Source organism: Myiozetetes cayanensis, unplaced genomic scaffold (genome assembly GCF_022539395.1).
Source record: "Myiozetetes cayanensis isolate MyiCay16 unplaced genomic scaffold, myiCay2020 scf14, whole genome shotgun sequence".
Classification (NCBI taxonomy): domain Eukaryota; kingdom Metazoa; phylum Chordata; class Aves; order Passeriformes; family Tyrannidae; genus Myiozetetes; species Myiozetetes cayanensis.
In genome coordinates, this window is record NW_026087048.1 from 10727140 (window position 1) to 10752428 (window position 25289).

Below are 25289 nucleotides of genomic sequence, written 5' to 3' on the forward strand. Positions count from 1 at the left end.
CATGGAAAACAGGAAGCTACAGTCTTAAATGACCTACTTAGATAGATTTCCACAGAGAAAGAAATAGGTAAATGACCATAGATTGGATTAGTATTCATACATTTTAGAAAGTGATAAAGATTACTATAAGCAAATTAAAATGTGAATTGTGAAAACCTGATCCTGAATATGAAGACTTTATTGCCCAGAAATGAGAGCCACACCAAGTCACAAATCCCCTCTCTGTGGAGACAGAGCACCGCCCTGGTATGACCTGGGTGGACAAGATCCTGGACCTTGTCATACCAGTTTATAGGGAGTGGGTTATTTCCCAGCTTTCAGCATCCAGAAGGATTTGGCTAAGTTTTCCAAGAAAGTGTATTATCATGCAAAATTCAAATTTCTTCAGACAATAGAACCTGTATCCATTAAAGTTTAAGGTGTGGTATAAACCTATGAGTTAATTTGGGCTTTCATTTTCTGGGATGATAAATCTATGCTTAAAATGGCAGGTTAAGAGAAACCATACTGTTTCCTTTGTAAAATGGAAATCTCTTTGTTTTTTCTAGCATTATCAATAGTTTATGTTAACAGTTCTGTGGCTCCCAACATATCTTATTCATGTCAGATCTTATTGATTAGTCAACTCATGCAGATCCATATCATATACCTAGTATAAATAGAAAATTTAAGTATGTATTTTACAATTCGATATGAATTTTTGATGATGTCTTAAAATATTGATCTGAGTAAAATGATGAATTTCGTGGACTGTAGTCCATTAAGACCAGCAATGAAGTTACATGTCTAATCATTGGAGTTATCTGTGCCATATATTGTAGTGAGTCAGAGCCTTGAGGTTGAAGTCTTCATTTGAAGAGGCAATTACTTAGTGTTATGCTGCTGACAGAAATTCTCTGCTGAGAGCTGAATGCTCATATTAGCCCTACAGCAGCAGTTTCCATCTGCAATCCATTCAGCAAAAGTTTATGTCACCTCTTTGTTCAAGTCAGTTGGAGGAAAAATAAGCTGACCATTTCCTCCTGCAAATGCGAACCTGGGAAAGGTGAGAGGAGCAGCAGGAGCAGAAGTGCTCCCAGCTGCCCTTGAGGGAGGGACACCAGCAGGAGGCCAGGGCTGTGCACGGGGATTCCATGCCCAGGGGAAGAGTCACTCCTGTCATCTGTGCAGCTCCATCTGTGGCAGAAGGGAAGTGATGGAGCAGTTGTGGATTTCAGACAAGATTCCCCAGGATGCCAGCAGCTCCCTGCCAGCCTTCTCATGAGTGGGTGATGCTTCAGCAGAGGGTTACCCTGGGCTGTGCATGCTCTAAAACATCCCACAAAAAGAAGTGTCTTAAGAAAGTCAGCCTCCAGACAGAATGTGTTTGCCCCTCCATGGCAGGAATATTGCATGGAAATTAATAGCCAAAGGATTTTTTGGGGGCTGACTCTGCCCAAAATTTTAGGAGGTTTGCTCTCCTCTCAAATTGGTCGTGGTAAGAGACATTTTGGAGAAAACCAAGATATGAGATCTCTAGCAAATAGGAGACCTGTGGGCTGCTTTGATGTGTCCCACATGCCAGGCAGGCAGTTTATCACCACAGGGAGCATGTGAATCAAGCTGGCTTTATATCTGCCCTTTATTTCTTTCTGAATTTATTCATTGAGCAAATTAATTTAAAAGTTTTTCTAGCTGTAGGAAGAAAAAAACCAACCCATTCCTGTAGACTCTGTTCTGGTAAAATATGAAGAGTGACTCATAGCAAGAAGTACTTTACCAGGTTATATCAGGTCATATTGAGTTTGTTGTACTTTAATCAGATCAGTCACAGTTGTTTGGATCTGTGTTTTTAAAGCTTATTTCCCTTGTTTTTATTTACCAAACATTCACTTTTCTCAGGACATTGGAAACATGAACTATTACTATGAACAATTTCAGTGTTTGCAACTTGGCTGCTACAACACAGAGAGGATTTCTGGGGAGTCTTGAGCTGCTCTCAGCAGTCAGTAGATGACCTCCCCATCGACAGCTGTCAATCACATGTGGCTGATGCCATTGCCTTGGGACGGATCTCGCTTTGTGCCAGGGCCAGGACTCGTTCCACGGGACAGAAACTGCAGTGTTCAAACCAGACAGGCAAATTTGAGGGAAAATAAGCGCTACCAGCAGTAGTTCAGCGGGTCAGAGAATGTAAAAGGGCTGCAATTGCTGTGTGTAAGCATTTGATGTAGCCACAATCACATATGCTGTACTTAGGTTTGCGTCAGCAGCTCTTTGGCAATGGACCCAGCCCTATCACAGTCAATTCCAGGAATCTATAACTAGTTCTACCTCTGTCTTCTCATACACTCTCTTACCAATCTGTGCCTGCCTGGAAGGCTGTCACATGTGTAAGTCGTGTCTGCCATCTGGAAATGTACTTGGGCTTTTGTTTTTTCAACTAGGAAAGAAATTTCAGGGAAGAAGTAGAAAAAGGTGTGAGTGGATAAAGATGTGTTTGTGCAGTTACTATATATGTGAGCTTTGGCTGGTTTGGTTTTGTTATAAGCTTGCAGCATCAGAGGTATTTTTAATGCTCATTTAGTTCACTGGTAGTTGAGAGTTTCTGCTAATCCTTGCTGAAGCCTTGATTTTTGACACAGTGCTTAATCATCATGTTACTTTGCAGTGCTACCAGCAGCACACAAAAAGTTGAAATGATTAATCAAGTTATTTGAACAGATTTCAAAGGGATTAAAAATTAACTGGAGTTCACCAAAATTTTCCAGCTGAGACGCAGAAGGGGTTTTTCTTCTCTTCAGGACAGCAAGTTAATGTGTAACAAGACAATTTATCTCATTTGGGCAGTTCTTGTGATTTAAGCTTAAATGGTGCACAGACAGGTGCTTTCAGTGCTGCAATAGCCACAGATTCCTGGCAGAAAAGTGGTTTTCAGACTCAGTCCTTTAAATACTATTTGATGACTATACCTTTGATGACTATTCATTCACAAACTTTTTAAAAGAAAGAAGCATCTGAGAAACAGTAACTGACAATACTGGCTTTATCTCAAGTGTTAAAATTCCCCTTGGACTGGGACTGATAGTCCAAGTGTACACTAGCCTGGTAGATGGGGTTTTGCATCCCCTCAGATGCCAGTGAAGTTCATCTCAGGCCCGTCAGTCAGTGATGCTGGAAACACTTGCTGTTTTATGTTGGCAGTTGGAGTGTACAAAAAAATGTGTCAGGATTTCATTTGAAGTACAGTTATGGACAGAGAAGTGACTGTAAAAAGGCATGTCTTACTCAATAGACATTCTCCCTCCGAGTCCTTCAGGCATTTCTGCTGATTTACTGATTCAGATGAGTAGTTGCTACTGTCAGTGTTATAAAACCAGTAACCCTGGTGCAAAGAGATGGATTCCCTCCTGCTGTGTGCATTATCAGCAAAAGTATTTGGTGGTTTCTAGTGTGGATTTTGAATAATTGGATGATGGGCCACAAGGGAGAATAAAGCAGCTTGAGTTTTCCAACTGAAGAGAGATTTTTAGTCTCAAAATTAGAAGAAAAAAAAAAAAGAGTGGAGAGTATTTAAACTAATCTGATCTGACCAGAATGACTGACTAAATCTGAAACCCCTCCATGTCATTTTAATATCAGCTCTTAAAGGCCCTCTTAAGCAAGGTGGACAAACACTGATTCCTGGCTTTTTTTGCAGGCACTAGGTTGCCATTTTTCCTTGTCTCATGTTTCTTTCTTATTTAATGTTGCAGTGATGACTTACAAATTGATAAATAAATAAAATCACACATGAGAAACTCAGAGGGCTGAGCAATGGAGCAGTAAGGTCATAAAAAGAATGGAGTGTGCAATTCTGAAAGTTTTTTCTGTGAGATATGCTGATGATTGTTTAAAATTACTTAATGGAAAAATTCCAGGCTGTAAAGCAATAAATCTGATCTTCAAGTGTGGTTTTAATATTGAAAAAGAACAATGTAAAAATGCCACCTTTGTGCTCAACAGCTCTTTTCTTTGCACATTTGAATCCAGAGGTGTCTTCCACCAAAAATTATTTTCTTCTGCTTTCTTTCTCCAGTTGCTTTTGAAGAGTTTATGTGACTCCAAGGGCTGTTGATTGGTCTCTGCTTCTTATTTTGAATCAGGAACATTGCTATTCCTGCTTTTTAGTTTTCATTTCTGGGACAAGAGGTGAAAAAGATTTAAGCACATTTGAAAGTGCCGATATTTGCTTCGTCGGAATTCCCAAAGAACCAAACCTGTGTAATCCTATTAGAGTCTCCCTCTGTATTTATGTGTTTAACTACTTTAGAAAGTCTGTCTTATACCACTTGAAGAGTCATTCATGTTCAAGCTTGAATTAATGATATAAAAGAGAAGCAGTTGTGATAAACAGCACTTCTCGTCATTGCCCTCCTTTCCATGAAGGGACACGTGAGGGGGAAAGGTCCCAGCTTAGTTCATGCATCCTAAACTAAACTGTTTGCCTGTGCTACTTGATCAGAATCTAACGTGGGAATCGCTGGCATGTAGAAAGCATGACATATGACAGTGGTTTTGCAGGGTTTTTCAAAGAAAAGCTGCATTGCTTCATCAAGTACAAATATCTGAGTTCTGGAACCCTCTCTGGAGGGGCTGGGTGGGAAGGAGAGAAGGCAGAAAAATGCTCTTGGAGAAATGAAATTACTGTTTAGCACCCTTGGGCACCTATTCCATGTGAAATTCTAAGGGCAAAATTACATATTTTTGCCTTTCTCCTGGAGATTTAATGCTTTTTTGGACTTGAAAAGAAGGAATTTTTAAACATTTCCATGTTTTGCAGAACAGCTGGGCTGGTACAGAGGATACAGAAAAATAACAATGTCTATCAGATTTTTGTGACTAATACAGTACATTGTGTTTAAAATAACAATAATTAAAAAAAAGAATTAAAGAGTAGCATGCTGATTTCTATTAATGCAGTTTAGCATATAAATTTACAATATCAGAGTAAAACTCTCATGAAGAAGCAGCATCATAATGATAACAATATATCCCTGAGACAGTAGTAGATACTAAATGTCTTCTATAACAGAGATAATTTTTCTTCTTCCTTAGGTGTAATGCATTAATAATATCCCTTATTTCTTCTAGGCACCAGTTACAGATGTACAGTTTGGCCCTATGAGGCTTCATCAAGATCAACTTCAGGTAACACAGCAGTTCAAATTGAAGTCTTGATTTCTAAAACATCACAGATGTTTGCTTAAAATTTATGACTGGAATTTTTCAGGGTATAGAGATCTTCACAGAGCATTTTTGTCAAGTGATAATGTGCACATAACAGATTTTTACCTTGACATTTTATGTGATATCCTAAAAACCCTACCTGTTTTCTCCAGCCATCTCTCAGCTCATGAAAACAGAGCTATCTATTCTTTGCTATCAGTTAGCTTGTAATCGATTTAGTGAGTGCCTCATTTTGTATTTTACTGGTAGTCAATTCTTAAACAAATTCTCTTCAAACTGATACCTGGCAGGTATGAGGGAAGGACAAGTTGAACAACATCACATTTGTGCCAGAGTCAATCATACAGCTCAGATCTGCTGACTTTCTGTGCTACTGCTGAAAACCTTTTTTCCCCTCTGAAGGAGTGTTGTAAATTAACTTCACTAAATATAGCCCAAACTATGACATGTTTTTGCAATCAGTTTTGCAGGTTGCTATAAAAGGAACCTGAAATCAGTGAGTACAAAGTCCTTTGGTCTTACAAAAATATGCAGTACATGGAAATGTTAAGATTTCCTGGTAGACATTTCACCGACCCGGTCCAAAGTATAACTAGCACTGGAGTTCTTAAAATCATCCAAAAGATAAACAGCAGTGGGATGTGGTGTGAGTTATGTATGCTCCATACTATTGTCTGACCGAAGTACAGATCTAAGTGTGGCTTGATTAAATTACTGAAAGGTTGGTGTCTTGGGACAATAGACCAAATGCTGGTCTAGTTGTCCATCTTTCCTGAAAGGCTGCATGTACTGAGTGATCCCCAAAACAACACACCACAGATCTATAGTCTGCCATGCTGTATTCTTTCAGGCAAAAGAAGTTTTCTTCTGCAAAACTTTATTCTGATGCAAAGCACAATAAGAGTCACAGTAAGAGTCCTCCTTAGCAGACTTTATGTTTATCTTCTGTACTGTTTTAAATCCTAGAATTTGGAATAAATTTTAAAATAATTTGGCTTATCATACTTTTAGTATACAGGTATCGTATTGATTTTAGAAAGACTCAGAGAGATTAGGCAATCACACAGTAAGTTAGGCACAGAACAAATACTGGCTCATAGATCTGACTTCCAGTTCTGGATTTCAACTATGGTAGTCTCCTTCTGTGATATAAATCCCATGGCAAGCTTTGTGTAGAAGTCACACAGGGACATGCTCCATATGTAGAGGTACTTCTTAGGATTTCAGTCTGGCTTGATTTCATTCAGACCGGCCTGTCTGTAATTTCCAGAAACCCCACAGAGTGGGCAGCATCCAGTACTTTGGGGAACTAGGATGAGATAAAAAGGAAAGCACATTTTTCATCGTGCTGTTGAAGCACCGTTGAGTAGTGATTCACACAGGATGAACCATGGCCTTTTTTCCCCATTTTCTAGAATACGATCCAAGAAAATAAAACCCAAGAAAATTCTTGCATGTGAGACGGTTTCAGTGAAGTTGACTTGCAACAGCAAGTTCGTGTCCACTGTCTGAAACACAGGCACCTAGTCTCAACTGCTTGCCTAAACTCTCTTTGTAGATAATAACAAGACAGACACTTCCCAAACTTGTTCTCCCCATGTGGGTATATGTGGTTCTGGCAAACTTGTTTTATCCACTTGAAACACCTCTTCATACAGACAATTATAAAAAAGCAGTGGTCTGTAGAAAGCAGTTCTGTTAAAAACAGATCAAGGATTAAGCCTTGGAAGTGGCTTTAAAAAACATGTTGAGAATAGGCAAAAGTCACAGAATCTGTATACTGTATATGTAAGATTTGTTTGTAATTCTTCACTGTTTGCCTTTAACCCAGGTACTTTTAGTGTTTGCTGAGGAAGACGAGCAGAGTAATGGGTTCCGCTGGGGGTGTGAGAAAGCTGGATTTCGATGTAACATTGCCAGGACACCTCAGTCTGCACTAGAAAGCTTTCTAGATAAACACCATGACATTATCATTATTGACCATAGACATTCCAGATACTTTGATGCAGAAGCATTATGCAGGTAAGCACCATTTCAGTGTAATTGTTGCTTAACAATATAGTTAACACATCACCAAAGGTTTTTTTGCTTTTATATGACCTTTTTATAAACTATTGATCATCGATATACTTCTCTGGACAGGTGTGCACTGAGAGCATCAAATAGTATTACCTCAGTGCTTTACATCTGATAGCAGCAGCATTTTTGGTTATGTGCTAGGGTGTCTGAAGCTCGATCTGGCTTGGAGCCACAGCTTAGAAATTTTCTTGCCATAGTGAACTGTTGGGGGTTTTGCTTGTTTTTCTTTCATTAGTTTTTTTTAATTCCCAAATACCTGGTTCCTTGTTTGCAAACTAAATCAACTGCAAAGATAGCATGTGTCACCAAGCAGTTCAATTAATGCGTTCACTTCACGAATGTTCTAATTTCTTTGCAATGTTACTTGCTGTTGAGCAACCCCAGCTGCAAACATGCAATGTTTGGCGTGCGTGTTTCCACACCTACAACATTTGAAAATATGTTACGAAGAGCAAAGTTGCAATCTGATTCCAAAAATACTTTTTGAAACTGCTGTGAGGTATGAAAAAAGGAGAAAAGGGTTTGCCTTTCTGAGTCTCTCCACAGCGACTTGACAGGCAGTGGTGCCTTGCTTCAGTGACTTTCCAGTGAAATACCCCTTGGGAATGTGTCTAGACTGAATAACAGGCTGTGGGGTGGGGGTGGCAGGGTCAGGGTACGTACCCTGGGTGAGTGTGGCGGGGTCAGGGCACAGGGACAAAGACTCTTCTTGCTAAACTGAAGGAACTAGATAAGATCTTTGTCAGGCAAACTCTAGGGATCAGCGCTGTTCCCCTTCTCCCATGTTTACCATTCTGCCCCAGAATAAAGTAAAATGCACCTGAAATGAGTGAGTCCTTCAAACAAGTCCATTACAAGCCATTTCAGAGTGGAGAATTTTTGCTGTTCCCCACTGAGACTATTTGAGTTTTAGAATTATCTGTGTTCATGGAGCCTTGGGTATTGCTGAATTTATTCTCCTTTCTTAGCAGCAGGCTTGGGATTTGATTTTTGTTTTGTTGTTAAATGATTTAAAAGAGACCTTTTAAGAAAAGTACTGTGTGAATATTCTGTAAAGTCATGATTTCTGAAATGTGAACTTAAAAAAATTTAAATTATTTGCTTTTTATTTAAAGGTCTATCAGAACAATGAAAGCCTCAGAAAATACAGTCATTATTTGTGTAGTACAAAGGTAAATACTCATATCTTTACTTTCACATATGATCAAAAGTGTAAATCTTATAATTTTAAAAGTAAATATTACATTGAAAGACTTGAATTAGAACTTCTTACTGGGCTAGTAATAACTAGCTATACCACACAGAGTTTTCACTATGCTTGACCACAGGATTGAGACAGGAATTTTTTTTTCATTTCTGGTTTTTACTAAAAAGGTTTCACTTTGGGTTTTGGGTTTTTTTCCACTCTGCTGATCATTGCAGGCTTTCAGAGTATGTTTCAAGCAACTTCTGCAATATCCTGCATAGAATGTCTCACAGATCCATATTTTGAACCTTTCTTGATCTGCCTTTTAATGTGATTAATCTCAGCACAAACAGGAGACCTGCTATGTTGTGAAAAAAGATGCAGAACAATTTGATCAGTACAATTTGATCAGTACAAAGTATCATCTGACCACAAAAGTTCTAAAAGCAAGACAAACTATGTTATGACATCTTAGTAAAGCACTACATATGCTTTTTCCCTCCTCCTCTGAAAACATCACTTATATATTATAAAATAATGTAAAAAAACTCAATGTATTTAGGCTGAAATGAAATAACTGGAAGACAATTTCCTCAAAATACGATTTTGGGAATAGCCACTTCTCAGAAAACATAAATTCTGAAAACTAATTATGAGGTGTTGAAATTCCCTGTTACATATATACCACCATCTCTAGCAAACAAAAGACCATAACTAAACATTTCAAGACCCGAAACCTCACGCATAAATAAAAGCTTCAGTCTGCTCAGTTACTGAAACTTAACATAGTGACCTTTCTTCCAGATTCCAGCCATACATTCACGTATGTTGGAGTGTCTTTTAACAGTTACTGTGGCCAAGCTTTTCAAAATTATTCAGGTACTTAATTTAGGAATATGTCTTCCCAAAGTGACCCACTGGAAGGCACTGAGTAGGCAATACTAGCAAATCCGTCCTCATTCAGGCATCTTGAGTTGCCTGTATAAGATTTGGTACACTCAGATAGGGAATTTCCTAAAACTTTGGCTGTATAGACTTTCAAGTGCATCTCTGGCTAAGGACAGCATAAACAACAAAGAATCCAGCACCAAAAAAAGTAGGAATAGTCTGACAACCTAGCTCATTAACTGGTTTCCTTGAAGTATTAGGGTTTTCTTTGTGGTGTCAGCAGCACCTTATGTGCATCAAGGAAAATAATGTTTTGACTTCTCCATTCCAAAGATGAAAAAGCTTGTTAAAACCCACAAAATATATATTTTACTCCTAGATCCTGTAAGGATCTAGCAGTATTAGCCTTGGTGTGACATCTGGGGTACAAGTACGTCAATGGATTGTGAAATTTGGCCTCAGTTGATTACAAAAATAATCTCTGACTTTATTATCCTTTTCTCAAAGGCACACTGATCGTGAAGAGTCATCAATATTGCCCCTGATCTCTGCTGGTTTCACAAGGGTATGTATGTGCAATACTCTCCTGAGTTGCTCTGCTATTTCAGAATTTTCAAGCAAGAAACTCTCCAGAAGTTTAGTTCAGTCCCCATTTGCATCAGTGATCCAACCTGATCCTGTTAATGCTGCTCATTCCTGCAGGTCCCAATTCTGAACATTGCACACCAGTAGAATTAGAATAATGCTGAGTAGGTGGACGTTCTCAGGACCATAAGAAGTGGTGCTGAGACTTTTTCTGTTTTATACATTTACTTCAGATTAAATATATGATGCTCTGCTTGAAAAGTTGACATGGACAAAATTGACTAGTGACTGTGGCAGAGCCAGAGAGCAGCTTGCAGTGAACAACACAATGTGCTGTGGGAAATCTCTTCTATCAAATGTCAATTCACATCTGTACACAGGCTTAGACACTGTCAAATGCTATTATCTATTGTTTGGAGGCACCTGAAAAGTACTGCATTGAATCTGTTCCTTGGCAACTATTCCAACTAAACTAAAAAGATGCTTATTAGTGTGTCAGTTAAGTGGATTCCTTATTGCATTCAGCTGACAATGGAACAAAAATGGGCCTGATTCACAGTGTGGTTCAGAATATTTGGTTCCATGCTCACCAGATTTTTTGCTATCCCATCATGTTCCATTTGCACCCCTCTGCTTATTTCTAGTAAGGTCCCAATCGGGGAAAAGCTACAGCCTGAAGATAATGGTATTTAAATGAAAAGAGTCATTCCAGGGGGCACATAAGTAATTCAGCACAGGTTCTGAATTATTTATGGATCAGAGCCTTGGAGATGGGGCTAATGGCAAAGTACAGAAAATTTTGTTTAGCACCTTGATGTAGTACCTTACCTTTGATAATCAGTCCTCTCTGCAAAATATCCACTTCTGTGGTAGTTTAGCATGAACAAAGATTTAACATTCAGGCTCATACCTGGTAAATATGAGAAGTTTTAAAATAACATGAAAGATACTGAGGTCATTGCTATGCAAGCCCCAAAATCAGTAATTGTATCCAATGGTAGGTGTGTTTGACTAGAAATTTTGCTTTCTGCTATGTAGAAAATTTAGAATATTAGCAGTTAGAAACTCAAAATAATCTCAGATTTTGATGCCTTGGGAGACATTGATGATGTCTCTCAAGAGAGAGATGCCTTGAGTTTTTTCATTTTATTTTATATAAGTAGCATGAAAGCTAAAAGTCGATCTTTAAAAAATATGTTGATCCTCCTAACAAACACAGAGAATAAACAGATCGGTTTGAACCTCATTGCCATGAGGATCAGTCACCTTTTCAAAATGCAGTAGCCTAAGAAGTTTTACTAGTCCCAGAAAATAGTCTTCTCATATTGCTTGTGTCACAGCATGTTCATTTTTGGCCTATGTACTCCTTTTTTTTGCTTCTTCATCAAGCAAAAGAAAACAGAGCTTCATACCCTTGAATACGGAAATGTGTATTAATTAAATATTTCTAACCTTTTATTTGCAGAGATATATAGAAAATTCTAGCAGAATGGCCTGTTACAATGAGTTGATTCAGCTGGAATTTGGACAGGTACAGGCACAGTTCAAACTAAGGTAATTTTACCAAAAACATTATCATCAAAAAAATTTCAATTCAGCCACATCCTTAATAGAGTACTTTATGTATGATGGTTAATTATAGAATGGCAGTTAGCTGAAGAAAATACATTAATTGTTAAAGTACAACATTATTCAGTATGGAGTTGTAATACTTTATTGTCATATATAAGGAGACTTTAGATTATAAAATTTTACGAGATGCTTTTTTTTTTTATTTGTCTCCAGGGCGTGTAATTCATTATTTACAGCATTGGAGAAAAGTCAAGAAGCCATTGAGATCACAAGTGAAGACCATGTAATACAGGTTTGTTCCAGTTATAAAAATACAGAAATTGCTCCATATTTTATTTCATCCATGATTACACTTACTCTTTCTTACAGCACAAGAATCTAATCTAACTTAATGGTTCTAAAAGATTGAAGTGAGTTTAGCTGTAGAATAGAATTTTCTCCATTTAAAGTATCTTGCATAAATCAAGTCAGTTTTAAGAGTGATTGTTGTTTCTGAATGAATAAAGATGTACTCTCTTGTTTTTATTTTTTGATTGATTCTTTTATATCAAGAATGAATGCAGCCACTGGCTTGTATGCATTCTTTTCAAAAAATATTGTGTATTAATTTGATGCTGTTGAAAATCTAATGGATATTCCTTTTAAATAATTGTACACTTTTTTTCCCCTAAAATCTGACACTATTTGGTGTCTCAGAATTCTTGGGCCAATTGTTTTTGAATGTAATCCTCTCTTAGAAATTGTGCTTAGGTTTGCAGTTCTGAAAACCATCATCTTTATAAAGGAGTTAGTTCCATCCCCAGCTAGGAAGCAGTGAGGAATTATTAACAGTAGTTATTAACAGTAAAGAGCTTGAGTCTAAGCATCTGGGAATTATAACATTCATATAAATTGTACCTTCTTGACCCAAATCTTGACACTGGCAATTTCAATTCAGGACGTGCCTCCTTCATCCCTTTTACAAAAATAACAAAACACATCCTGAAGTTGTTTTAAATATGTTTTTTTCAGACCCAATTTTGTCCCTCTGCTGACAGTCCCAGAGTATGAGACAACTGACATGTGCAGGAGTCCTGGAGCTCCAGCGGGCAGGGCTTTCACACATGGAGGGGAACCTTTTGGAAGGAACCTTTAGGGGGGAACCTTTAGGAGCAGAGGGCATTTCTCTCATATTAAAACACTGTAAGTTTGAGACATTCAGATGCTGTTTTGACAGGAGCTGTGCCTGTAACTCAGCAAGCGAGAGGGTCACGAAGGTGTGGGCTGTCGGTAACAATCTTCAGTTTTATTGTGCAAGGGCCACAAAACTGCAGTGAAATGCAGCGTTCACTCCAGCAAGAAAGTGCTTTATTAAATTCCACTTCTTCCAACCTGCTTGGCTGGACTTTGCCAGGACAGGGAAACAGTGATGGTTGGCCCTTGCATAGAATAAGACAATGAATTTGCTAATAGATAAGGTTAATATTCCTACGGTATCCCACCATCAAATTTGTGATTTTTAGGAACACCAAGGTAGGTTTGAGGTTTATATGTTTGAGAACTGACAGAGCCCATTTTTCAGGAATTTATGCTGTCTGTCTAGACTCTGTTAATGTGTAATACTCAGCTGTTTCCAAAATTTCCTTCTCTTTGCTCACATGCACACACTCCACAGAACTATTCTGGCATGGACATTCCCATCTTGCTTCACAAATTAATAAATGTGGGCATGTCTTTCAGGAGCAGGACATGCTGACATTTACTTCAGGCTGGGAAGGAGATCCCACAGTTTAGCAAACAGAAAAGGGGATTCTGTTGTGCTTTAAGTATACTGCTGAATGGATATTTGTTTGTTTTTGTTTCACAGTACGTCAATCCTGCTTTTGAAACAATGATGGGCTATCAAATAGGTGAACTAATAGAAAAGGAATTAACAGAAGTGCCTATAAATGAAAAAAAAGCTGATTTCCTAGATACTATTAATTCCTGCATAAAGATAGGAAAGGTGAGTAATGGTATTGTATCACTTAATATTTCCTACCTGTAAAAGTTGTTGTAGTCCAGGGATGACACCTTGTGATTTGCAGCTTCACAGAAAAGTAGCATTTGCAACTTTCTCATTCTAAACAAGAACAGGAAGTAAAAAATGTGGTTTTTTTAAGGACTTCTTTTTCTTTTCTTGCTTGGAAGAGGTGCTTGTTTTATGAAAATAAGTGACTTACTGAGTTTCTTTACAATTTATACTGTTTGTAGGAAACAAGAGAAATGAGATGGATGCCCATGTTATCCAGTGCTGTGTAAATGAGAAAAGTACCATTTTGAAGTGTGACAGGTGGAAGCTGATTTGCAAGTTCAGAACGTCAGAATATCAGAGACATTTGCAATACCACTTGAGAGTGATAGGTGTCAGCTGTCAGCTGCCAGTGTGTTTTATTCTCTAATGATATGGGAGATGTCTAATGGATTTCCATTAGAAATGTTCATTGCACCAAGATTGTGCAAGATCTGGCTTCAAGGGAGGTCATTACAGAGAGATGTTACTGTTTGCCTGGCAGGTCCATGATGTTCCTTTGGGAGTGTTGTGGCTGTAGCTGATGATCTATTTAGGAGCTCCCATCTGCATTTTGACACTGAGGTATAAATGCTTCTGAACATGTCATTGAACATGTCACAGTACCATATAGGAAGAAGATGATGGAGATTACACGAACAGCTTTGGGAACTGGTGTGTTTGATGGTGGATCACGGCCCACGCTCACACCTGAGTCAGGACGGCTGGTTGGGTCGTACTGACTTGTCCAGGGGGAAGCAGCACGCTGTTGGCACAGAGCAGGGAGATGCTGAAGTGAATCATGGCACTCTGTGCATCTACACAGGGTTGCAAGGTTGTGGTGAGTCATACTCTGTAAATCAGGGTGCTGACACAAGCACTGATCAACAAAAGCTGTGCTCTGGCTGGGGGCAGATCCCGTGTGTGTTTCAGTGAGAATGTGTCGCTCGTTTCTACATGTATTGTCCTGTTGGAAGAGATCCCAGAGACAGACAATAGCTTGGATTATGGTGCTTCACATCTCTCTTGCCTGACCAAAATTATCTCAAAGTAAATGAGTGTAATACAAAACCGATGTTAGAAGAGAGTATTTATTAAGTTATAATTCAAATATATTGGATGTGTCAGGCTTTAAATCCACAACATCAATTCTCAAGATATGAAGTGCTAAAATTTTTAATATTTTAGTGGGCTGATAAAAATGTCATTTATAACAGAAATATGTTTTACTCTATGAATGATAGAAATCTAACCCTAATCCATCTCTTTCCTTGCACCTATTTTACTCCTGACTGTACAACTTCAATGGTGAGGGCTAATGAAATACTACCTGTCTGTCTGTCTGGAACAGTTTAAGCTGTTTCAGGTGGATTATTCTGTTTACAGGCTTTTTGTGTTTCCCCTTGGAACACTTTATACTACGTAATCTGTGTAACCTTACATTTATATATTAATATAAAAATTAATTACAAATAAAATTATTACAGGAAGTATTTGCAAGTCGAGGTTAACTGTGAGGAATAACCTTTGAAATACTTAAAGTTTTGAAATCATTTGTGTCAAGATGTTACAGCATTTTCAGAGGTGCCTAACTTATCTGGATAATTCTGACATGCATTGCTTTCAGTCTTGTGATTTCTTTATATCCTAAATTTAAAAGACCACTTCCCACTACAATAGGCCATACATTGGCTACTGTAGGTTACAGCATATCAAAAAAGGCAGCTGTCCAGTACTGTGATATTCTTCTGTCAACAGGTTTGGCTTTTGTGTTTTGAACAAATATGGTAATGTGATACTAAAAATAATAGAAAGCAAGGTTTTCTGGTCCTTAGAAAAATCTGAGCTGTGTAAAATCTACCTCTCATCTTTAAATGGAATTTAGGGAGATGGACTCATGCAGCATTTCTCCTCTTTTGCTGACAAACATAGTGCTGTGGGCAAGTTCACTATATCCAAACAAAAGTTCATAGGCATTATACTCAAACATTGCTAATTGCATGGTAGGTGGGGATTCTGGGGTCAGGATGTTGTTTCTCTTAGCAAAAACAATATCTCTGGAAGCTCATTTTTTGTTACTACAGCTGGCTGTAATTTGCAGGAAGCCAATGTTATTGAAAGACATGTTCATCCATCCATACTTGAGGAGTTTAAAAAAAAAATTGAGCTTTCTTCGTTCTTCTGTTTCATGATTCAAATTGCATCCATTAAGATGAAATGTGCAGTTCTGACTTGAATTGCTTGCTGCCTCTGATCTCTGCAGTTTGACACAAAGCTCTTTATCTTAGTTTTGCTTTTTCTGAAGTGAGATGTGTAGCTATTGATAAAGCAGACAAGACATGCAATTCCTCTCACTCCCTGGGAGCTGTTTCCAAGATATCAGTCTTTACAGCGTGGGTGGGAGAGCAATCACAGTCTGTGATAAAGGTCTATGGCAATTGCTTCCTAACTCAGTCTTACTTTCTTAGAGGTTGTTTTCATGACACCTTGTGTTTATTTTGGTTTGCTCTGTTTTCTAAAAGCAGTTTGCTGAACTTTGCTGTCTTGTGCAAGAAGCCCCAGTCTAAAGGGAAGGCTGAATTGGGGGATTTCTTACATATTGTGCATGCATGAGTGCTCAGTGGGCAGATGCATGCCTTGGACTTCTTAATGGAGTTTGAAACATCAGCACTGATTCACTCTGTAAAGGGTGAAACTGTGTGGGTTTTTACTGTGACTGGTTTTTACCCTGTGTTTGATGCCAGCACACCATGCCATCGAGCAGGGACTGATCACAGGACGTGTGTGGCTCTAATGCAGACAGAACGATGAGCTTGACTGACAGCACGTCTTAGGAAGTAGCTCCTCTCTGTTGGATTGCTGACAGAGGCTCTGTGAGGAGCATATGGTGTTCTTAAAATACATTTAAGTAACATCCCTGGGAGAACTTTACCTACCAGTAGGAGTTTGGCTTGAACCTCCTATTTCTCAACTGTGCTGACCTTTTCCCTCACACATTTCCTGCAACAGTTTCACAGGTTTTAGAAATTCACAAGTTGAAAAAATCGATCTGTTGACTAGGAAGAACGCATTAGTGAATAACCTGTCTTGAGAAGGATGGACTTTCAGTGAGGGAATTATCCAATCTCTACCTTATGACTTCATCCCTTTATGTACATCCTGGGTTTATTGCCTGGGTTAGAGATCAATTACTCATCTCTACCTCATCCTGGTTGTCAGTAGACTATTGATATACATATTTCAATTATGAGAGCATTGAATTTTGTGATGCTTGCTTTATCTTCATTTGTATTCCTCAAGCAGCTCACAGAAGATATAACACTCACTTCACAGTTTGTTATGCACAGTTCTTTCCTCTGACAGATCCTCAGAAAAGCCTTTCATATTTTTTTCTGTTCAGCCTGTCACCATGCCTTTCTCTGTGGGCTGGAGTCTATTTGCTGGCTCCATCAACATAACTGCAAAACTGTTCTCTCTGTACCTGTGCTCTGGCCTGCCTGCCTGCCTGTGAAATCAGCCTCACTTGACTGTATGTCAGTCTCACATAAATAAATACGTATCATCTGCCTCATGAAGGTATTTTCACATATGTTTGTAAGATCTGATCTGCAGTCTCTTGAACTCAACTGAAATGCAACAACTGCCGTGAGCAGTTTGAATTAAGTGAACGTGTAATATGGAATCAATTATTTATTAATCCCTTGGTATTTATCAGATACCCAGCTCAAAATACACACCTATTTAAAAAGGCCACCAACAACTATTCTAGAGATGGAAATGTGTAGGCAATCCTAAAACCAGACTTAAAGACTGCTTTTACAGGGGAGGCAGAATCCAGGAGCTATTCTACTAGGCTCTCTTCTACTTAAAAAAACCAACCAAGAAACCCAAAAAAAAAAACCCCAGGACAAATTTCTGCCACTTTTTGGTAGTAAACTGACAGTATGGAAAGTAAATGTAGTAGGATATCAAAGCACTTTTGGTCAGAGGTATATTTAATGTTAACCAGTGATAAGACTTCCCAACTCTGCAGGAGAGACGGTGCAGTCCAGAAGTGAAGGCGATCAGGTTGGCGTGGCAGTTTTGCACTGACCTTCCTGTCCTGGGACAAGTCAACACAGTCAGAGAGAAAGTCAGGCAGGTCAGTGTAGCAGTCACACACATGTGGTGTGTGGTCTTGGGCAGGGCAGGGGGGTGCCCCACACAGTTAGAGCCTGATGGCACTGCTGGAACCTCGGGGGAACTCCTGCTCCAGGCAGAGACTGGTCTGAGCTCTTGGTCTCACGTGGCTGTTTGCCAAGTCTACCCACAGTGACCCACACCACCACTGAGGTAGGATGTTGAAGAGAATTCGTGATTCTGATTCCTACAGCACCTGAGGTCCAGCTGTTGCCATCAGGGCACTCACAGGCTGCCTCTCTGGAAGTTCTCAAGCGTTGGCAGCAGCACAGTGATCTACAGGTTTGTTCCAGGGGAGAACTTTGAGGGTAACCAGTCCTGCCTGGTTTTTTATAGTAAGACAGCTTTCAATGAAAGAAGGCATGAACCTACAGCTTCTCTTCCTGTTTTATCTGAACTTCCTTCTACTTGAATTATTTTTTCCAGGAATGGCAAGGAATGTACTATGCGAAGAAGAAAAATGGAGATAGCATACAACAAAATGTGAAGATACTACCTGTCATTGGGCAGGGAGGGTATGTATGAAAGCTAAACCATGATTTATGTCTCAGTCAAGGCTCAGTTTAGAGTTCAGTTGTTTTCAGCAGACATTAGATTATCCTGTTACTGAGTATAATGGAAGCTTATGCAAGGAAGGGAGCCTCAGACCTCTGTGTTTAATTCCTTGGGGCGAAATCAGCTTTACATGCTGCGTGCAGGGAAAGTGAAATTCTCCTACTTCTCCCCTAAAAGGAGCCAAAGATCCAGGTGTGCTCACTTGTGACTGACTGTTTGCATGCAGTAGTAGGTTCAAATCCCTCTAAGGCTTAATCAAGAGCATGGCACTCCATCTTCCAGACTTGGCTGAGACAGTTGTTTATTAAAATTGTATCTTCAAGAAGGAAAGGCCAAATGCAGCTTTTTCAAGCAGTAACATCCTTAAGGGGAAAAAAAAAAGTTTTGGATGTTTTGGGTTGATTTAATCCCTAGAAGTAATTCATGTTCTTTAGTCTCCATCAGTAGAATGAAAATGTATTTTCAGTTTAAGATGCCAAACTTGTAAGACATGTATGTGTTACATACATGGCTACTTAGGAACAACCTAAGCCCATTTGAAACTGGTTTAGGAGGTTTTCTGCTAATCAGGGGTTTAGTTTTTAGTTTGATTGCTCTGTCCTTAAGTGCTATAGAAGATTTTGAGTTTTGGACAGTACTGTTGCATTATTCACATTTATATTTCATACATGAAACATCCTACAGTAGCCCAGAAGAAGCTGGGAGAGTGGGGGGAGAGCAGAGAGAAGAGAAGAAGACAGACTTTGCAAAATATGCTTCCATTTTCCCCATGACTTGCAGAACTGTGGGGGTTTCCTCTTCCAAGTTGAGCTTTCCTGGCAGAACAGGATTTGTGGTGTAATGTTTGTTACTCTTACCTACTTTGAGTATCAGCACTGAATTGGAGCTGAGGTTTGGATGGGAATTAACACACTTTTTTTTGCCTACAGAAAGATTAGACACTATGTGTCAATTAGTAGACTGTGCAATGACAACAATAAGGTAAGTGAAAATAGTGCTATGCTTGCTTTAGTTTGAGCCCTAAATATTACAAAATAATGACCAAGTTCTGACTAACTGGATTTCTCATACTGAATTGTAGGTGGAGAAGACATGTGAATGTATTCAGGCTGAATCTCAGACAGGTATGATACATCTCTTTCATCCTAATAAGTGGAGAACATATTTGAGGAAAGAATAAAGGCCATTGTTAGTGATTTGACTGAAAACCCAGTTGCACAGAACAGTACTATTTACCTACTGATAAGCTGGAAATCCAGCTCAAAAGGCAGGAAAATAAATACAAGCCCTCCCTACCTGCCTCATTTGTTTTAGAAGTGACATAAATCAACCCACCTTTGAAAACACAGCAGTGTGGCCCCAGGCTGGATTCAGTGTCACATTTTAGTTGTAGTTGGTGGATCCCTGTGACAGAACTGGAAATAAGAAGGATGCCATGTAGTCACGTTGCTGTAGCTGGTCTATAGTGGCACGTGTGTCTGCACTGCTTTCAGCTGTACTGGGGGAAGTTTGCACTGTGGGTAGAAATGAGGATGACCAACGCTGTGATTCACCCTCATCCCACATATCAGCACTTCAGTTATGACATCCTTGGCGTCCACGCTGTAGGTCCTTGTTAACTATAGCCTTGGTAGCACAGGTGGTATCTGTCAGGGTCTGTAAGGGCCTGGGACACACTGCCTAGTTTGGTAGGGTGTACTCTGCTTGGGCCCAGCAGCTCTTGGTGGCAGTGGTTGCTTTAGCAAACTCAGGTGTGCTGCACAAGCTGTATTCACAATTGTGTCATTGTGGCAAGAGAGGGACTTTTCCCTCCACGCTGTTAGTTTCTTTCTGCACAAACACTGAGGCATGTTCTGCCAGTGAGCATGGCTGGCTTCATGGGGGTGTCATTGGGCGAGAGTTTAAAGGGGGGTGTCATTTGGTGAGAGTTTAAAGGGAGCTTTCATTGGCTCCCACGTGCTGAAGCGTTGTGGTGACTGTCACTCAGGTGCTGTCAGGCTTTTTTCTGAGCTTCAGTTCCTTTGACATACATCTTAGGCACAGCTTCATGTCATTGTACGATATTTTCTTCACAGATACTCAGACTTGCAGACACAAAGACATGAGGAAAGGATCCCTAGACGTCAGATCCACCACATCACGAGGGAGTGATGGTATGTTAAACAAGTCACTGTATTGGGTCTGGCTGAGTTGGAGTTGCCACACAAAACCAATGCACAAATTGTTACATTTCTTACCTCTTGATAAAGGTGTGAAGATATTTTTTATTAATTTTGCTTTCTTTCACTATGTTGTATTTTGCTCTGTTAGATCACTGCAAACTGTGTAGATGAGTCACATATTCCAAACTGTTGCTGGTACTTATGTGATTTTGTTAAAGCATACATCATCAGAGTCTAGGCAGCATACACTAGTGAAGCATGGAAGTAGGTCTGTGGCAGTAAGAATACAATCAAGCACTAGTATAACAAAAATAGCATTGGTTCTTCTTCTTAGGGACTGCTCAGCAAAAAGTTACAGAGATGTGTCTGCATTTTATAGGTAGCACAACATCCAGAAAAGTCTTATCTTGACCTTTTCTCTACAGAAACAAATTTGCTAAATGATATAAAACATTTGTTTTTAAATTTCCAATGAATAATAGGCCAGGACCTCTGCTGTTTTCATTTGGCATAGCTACCCACTTCAAAGGAGCTTCACTGATTTACCTCAGCTTGGAAGCTGACTCATTATGACTTGTCATGTTGCATCAGGCAGCAAGAGTAGATACATTGTGTAATAACCTAAATGCAGTGGTTACCTACCTGTGGTTGCCAGTTTATACACACATATCTAAATATGTCTTTTAACTGAGTTTTAACTGAATATTTTAATTAGTTAAAACAAAAAAAACAACAAAGCCATAATTTTGCCAGACTGTTACAGCTCCCTATCTCTAATCAGGGACATCAGTGGTTCAGCCAGCATCTCTTTGCACTTGTGTGTCCCCAGCATCACAAGCATGTTTATGTATTCTGCAATAGATTGCCTCTGAAAGGCACAGCAGGGTAAGCAGCTCAGAAAATGAATCAAGATTTCTTGGCTGAGTCCTCCTGTCACGCCTTGTCGCTGGAATTGGGATACAAATTCTGCTTTGTTTTGTGCACAGGCAGCTCACAAAGGCGTCGCTCGTCCATGGCCAGGGTACATTCCATGACTATCGAAGCCCCCATCACCAAGGTAATGTGCTCTGGCACTGCCTCTGGCAGTTGTGCTGCACTGCAGCACTGGGGCATGAGGCTCCAGGGCAGCATCCAGGCTGAGGAGCAAGGCAGCACAGGTCTCTGGGGCAACTTTTCCCCCTGTTCCATCTGCCTCCTGGTGTAGCTACGAAAAGCCAGATATTCTGAACAATGATCTCCCCAGTCTGCTTAGCAGATGTGCCATAAATGTGGTCAACCATCACATGACCCTTTTTAAGAACTTTTGCCTGTGTTCCTCCTTACTTGTGCATTGTAAACTGCCTTCTGAAACCATTCTAGGATTTGTAAAAAATCAGCTCTTTAATAAATTGAGAGAGGCAAATAGGAGAAAGTTATATTAAATTCATTCAGAGACATTTTGAGACTGTGCCTTAGAGGGGAAAGTCATTAGTAAGATTGCTGTCTTTAAGGCCACGGTCTTGTTCCCAAGATCAGTAGCAAACATCAGTGTCTTAGCAACATTCCTTTCATTTGGATTCTCCCTTTAATGTGGATTAAAGCTTTGGATCTCGTTTATTTGCTGAATTTTCCATAGTAATTGATGACTGTCTCTGTTCTTTCTTAAATCACTTCTAAGTTCACAATATGTCTAATGCTGCACTAGGTAATAAACATCATCAATGCTGCACAAGAAAGCAGTCCCATGCCAGTTGCAGAAGCTTTAGACCGAGCTTTGGAGATTTTAAGAACCACTGAATTGTACTCTCCACAACTGGGGACAAAAGATGAGGATCCACATACAAGTGACCTTGTTGGAGGGTTAATGACAGTAAGTACATTCTGCCACAAACAGCTGTTGATTAATGTTCTGCTGCCTGACTTTCCCAGTTACTTGATCTTTATCATCTGGCATATGCTCTGCCTCTACAATGCCAAATTTACAGAAAAAACTGCACACCTCTTTTTTTTGAATTTCCCCCCCACACTTGAATAATGGAGCTCTGAGAATAGGAAGAAAATTGACCGGCCCCTTTGAAACATTAGTTTTGCTACAAATGAAAAGTAAGAACATTTCTTTTTTTCAATGGGACCCATTTAAGAAAGGTATAGATGGGAGAGGAAGAAAAGAGACTTGTATTTATTAATGAGGATTAGAATGACACGGTTTTGGGGGTCCTTTCAGTCTGCAGAAAGAATGTGTTTTCAAAAAAATGCAAAATACGTATTTTTCTTGGATTACATTTGTACCTCTAATGTGTACCCAAAGTTGAACAAAGGGCACATAGTGAAGCAAGAACTGAACCCAAACCTTCAGAGCCTGGAGTCTGCCCCTCCTGATGGTAACGAGATGAGTTTAGGTGAATGTTACCTGTGCCTTAAGGATATTTTTTCCCACTAGTCTGTAGGTTGCAGATAAAAGGCTACATTGGGAAAAAAATTTACAGTGTGTTAGATGCAAAAAGATTCACAAGATCTGAGCTTTTCAGAGGTGTCTTGGGCTATTATAATTTCATGTTGTAACTATCACGACGCCTTTGCAGTATCTGTCAGAATCTTCAAATAGTTTGCATGTATTTTTGCCTTTCAAAATACCACAGCAAACATCTAATCAGGAGAAACATATGGGAGACTTCAAGAATTCCAGGAGAAGACCTGAATGGTTCATATAGGGTTGAATTTACCGAGTAGACAAAATATATTGTTACCTTAACTATACAAATATAGGAAAGATATTGATACATATAACCATTAGTCTGAAAGTGAATCTTTTCTCCTGCTGAACACACATAGTCCATAAGCTCAACTGTTTTCTCCTTTTTGTTGATTGTTGATTCTTAAATACATTTGTATTCTGACTATATTCAGTCCATGAACATGTAGGTCCCAGAACATGCAGGTAACAACTATTACAATGTATTGCAATAATATTTCAAAATACAAAATCATTACTAAAAATAAAACAGAGGCTATTTTATGGAGCAGTAGGAAAGCTAAGAAATCTATTTCAAAGCATGAGGAATATGACATAGTATGAGTTTGAAAAATATCTGGGAGAATCATTTCTTCATCAAAGGGTCTGTTGAAAACAGAATCACATTATTCCATTCCATGTTCAGAAGTTATGTCTAAGAAGGGGAACAAGTAACAGTCTGTTGGATTTGAACTCTCAGGCAGGAAGGGCATTTGAAGTTCAAAGATGGATTTGCCAGATACAATTACACCTGCTATTTCAACTCCTAAAAACCTAATCTTTGATTCAAATGAGAGTCAGCATCTGGTGTCTTAAATATTTGTGTCATAGCAGTGCTATTGAAGAGTCAGTGAGCCACTGTAGTTCTCCCTTTCCTTTTAAATCACAAAATTCCCTACTCAGTTACAAGTGTGAAAGTAAAAATGAGATATAAAAATTCTTTTAAGTGTGGATATTGCATGTTCAGTTATAGCATCCACATGTACTTCTGCTATGTTTTGTGTGCATAACATTTTTAGTAAGGTGCATTGAGAAATATTTTTTGAAGCACTTTTTTTTGCAACATGAGCTAAACATTAACGTGCAGTAACTAACAGCTGTAACCTCAAAAGAACAAGCAGGATTTGGGCCACAGTATTTAGAATTATAAACTGAAAAGTAAATACTAAATATATAACTCTGTTAGTTTTAATCCGTCATCTCAGTTTGCACATCCAGGCATCATGCCAGAGTTAAGCCTAGGAGGCACTGAACTGAAGAATAAACAAACATACATTCTGCTGTGATAGAAAGGGAGCCTCAGAGAAATTTGTTGCTCTGCAATTCCAGCAACAAATCATGAGATTCTTATGCTGCTGAGGTGACCTGATCTGCCAGTGCCAGGGGAGGAAAGCAGAAGAACCTCTGCATCCACTCCCTCCCACCACCCACCTTTGCTTGTTGATGAGAAGTATGTGGACATAAGAGTGCCTGGTTTGTGGCACACATTCACAACTTGTGTGCCTGTTGTCCAGACAAAGATAGATGTGAAGCTGTCATTCCAGACCTCCATCTGCACCTGAGAAATGTGAGTTTTTCCCTATCTGCATTCATAGTGCGTCCCATATCCTGCAGTTTCTCCTGTGTTACAAACTATATGTAACACAGGTAAATCTTAACAGTACACACAAATAAGGGAGAGGCAGCTCTGATGACTGTTACAAGTTGCAGTCAGGCTTGTCTGAAGTTGTGCTACTATTTGGTGCCATCATCTTCTAGACCTTTTGTGCCATAAACTGCATTTGACTCTCTAACTTTTATTTAACAGGATGGTTTACGAAGATTATCAGGGAACGAATACATATTGTCAGCAAAACGTAAGTTTTAAAATTTGGTGGTTACTGAGATATTAAAACATGTTCAAAAATTTAACAAATGGGAGAAATGTGACCAGATGGGGTTTTTTATTAGCATCATTTGTGTTTGGTTTATTTTTATTTATAAACATTTTTTTGCAGCATTACCGAGCTTCATAAAAATGAGAGTTGGACAGGTGTTACGACAGAAAAGAAAACATGTACATTCAGTAGAAGTGTATCTCACTATTAAATATAGTATTTAATATACTATTAGTAAATATATCAATAGGGTAATAAATGTATTCCTCAACAGAAACTCATCAGGTCACTGGCAGTTTGAGCTCTCCAATCTCCCTCAATGACATACCCCCACGGATAACACAGGCAATGGAAAATGAAGAGCAGTGGGATTTTGATATCTTTGAACTTGAGGCTGCCACCCATAAAAGGTGAGTAAACGCAAGAGCTCATAAACTGAAGTTGCTGAAAAGTGACTTAAATGTCATCCTGTAATCGA

At 39.1% G+C, this 25289-nt stretch overlaps 1 protein-coding gene across 3 annotated transcripts in view; it reads left to right on the plus strand.

The window, feature by feature from the left end:
- Positions 1-25289, plus strand: part of PDE8A (phosphodiesterase 8A) — a 145469-nt gene that overhangs the window by 107027 nt on the left and 13153 nt on the right. For all 3 annotated transcript variants that reach the window (XM_050309762.1, XM_050309759.1, XM_050309760.1), the window contains exons 2-16: positions 5113-5169; positions 7040-7230; positions 8403-8459; positions 9869-9926; positions 11412-11500; positions 11732-11810; positions 13365-13502; positions 18153-18241; positions 19211-19262; positions 19363-19405; positions 20357-20434; positions 21430-21500; positions 22128-22292; positions 24742-24790; positions 25086-25221. In XM_050309762.1, coding sequence (XP_050165719.1) covers positions 5113-5169; positions 7040-7230; positions 8403-8459; positions 9869-9926; positions 11412-11500; positions 11732-11810; positions 13365-13502; positions 18153-18241; positions 19211-19262; positions 19363-19405; positions 20357-20434; positions 21430-21500; positions 22128-22292; positions 24742-24790; positions 25086-25221 — 1352 coding nt within the window. The remainder of the gene's footprint in view (positions 1-5112; positions 5170-7039; positions 7231-8402; positions 8460-9868; positions 9927-11411; positions 11501-11731; positions 11811-13364; positions 13503-18152; positions 18242-19210; positions 19263-19362; positions 19406-20356; positions 20435-21429; positions 21501-22127; positions 22293-24741; positions 24791-25085; positions 25222-25289) is intronic.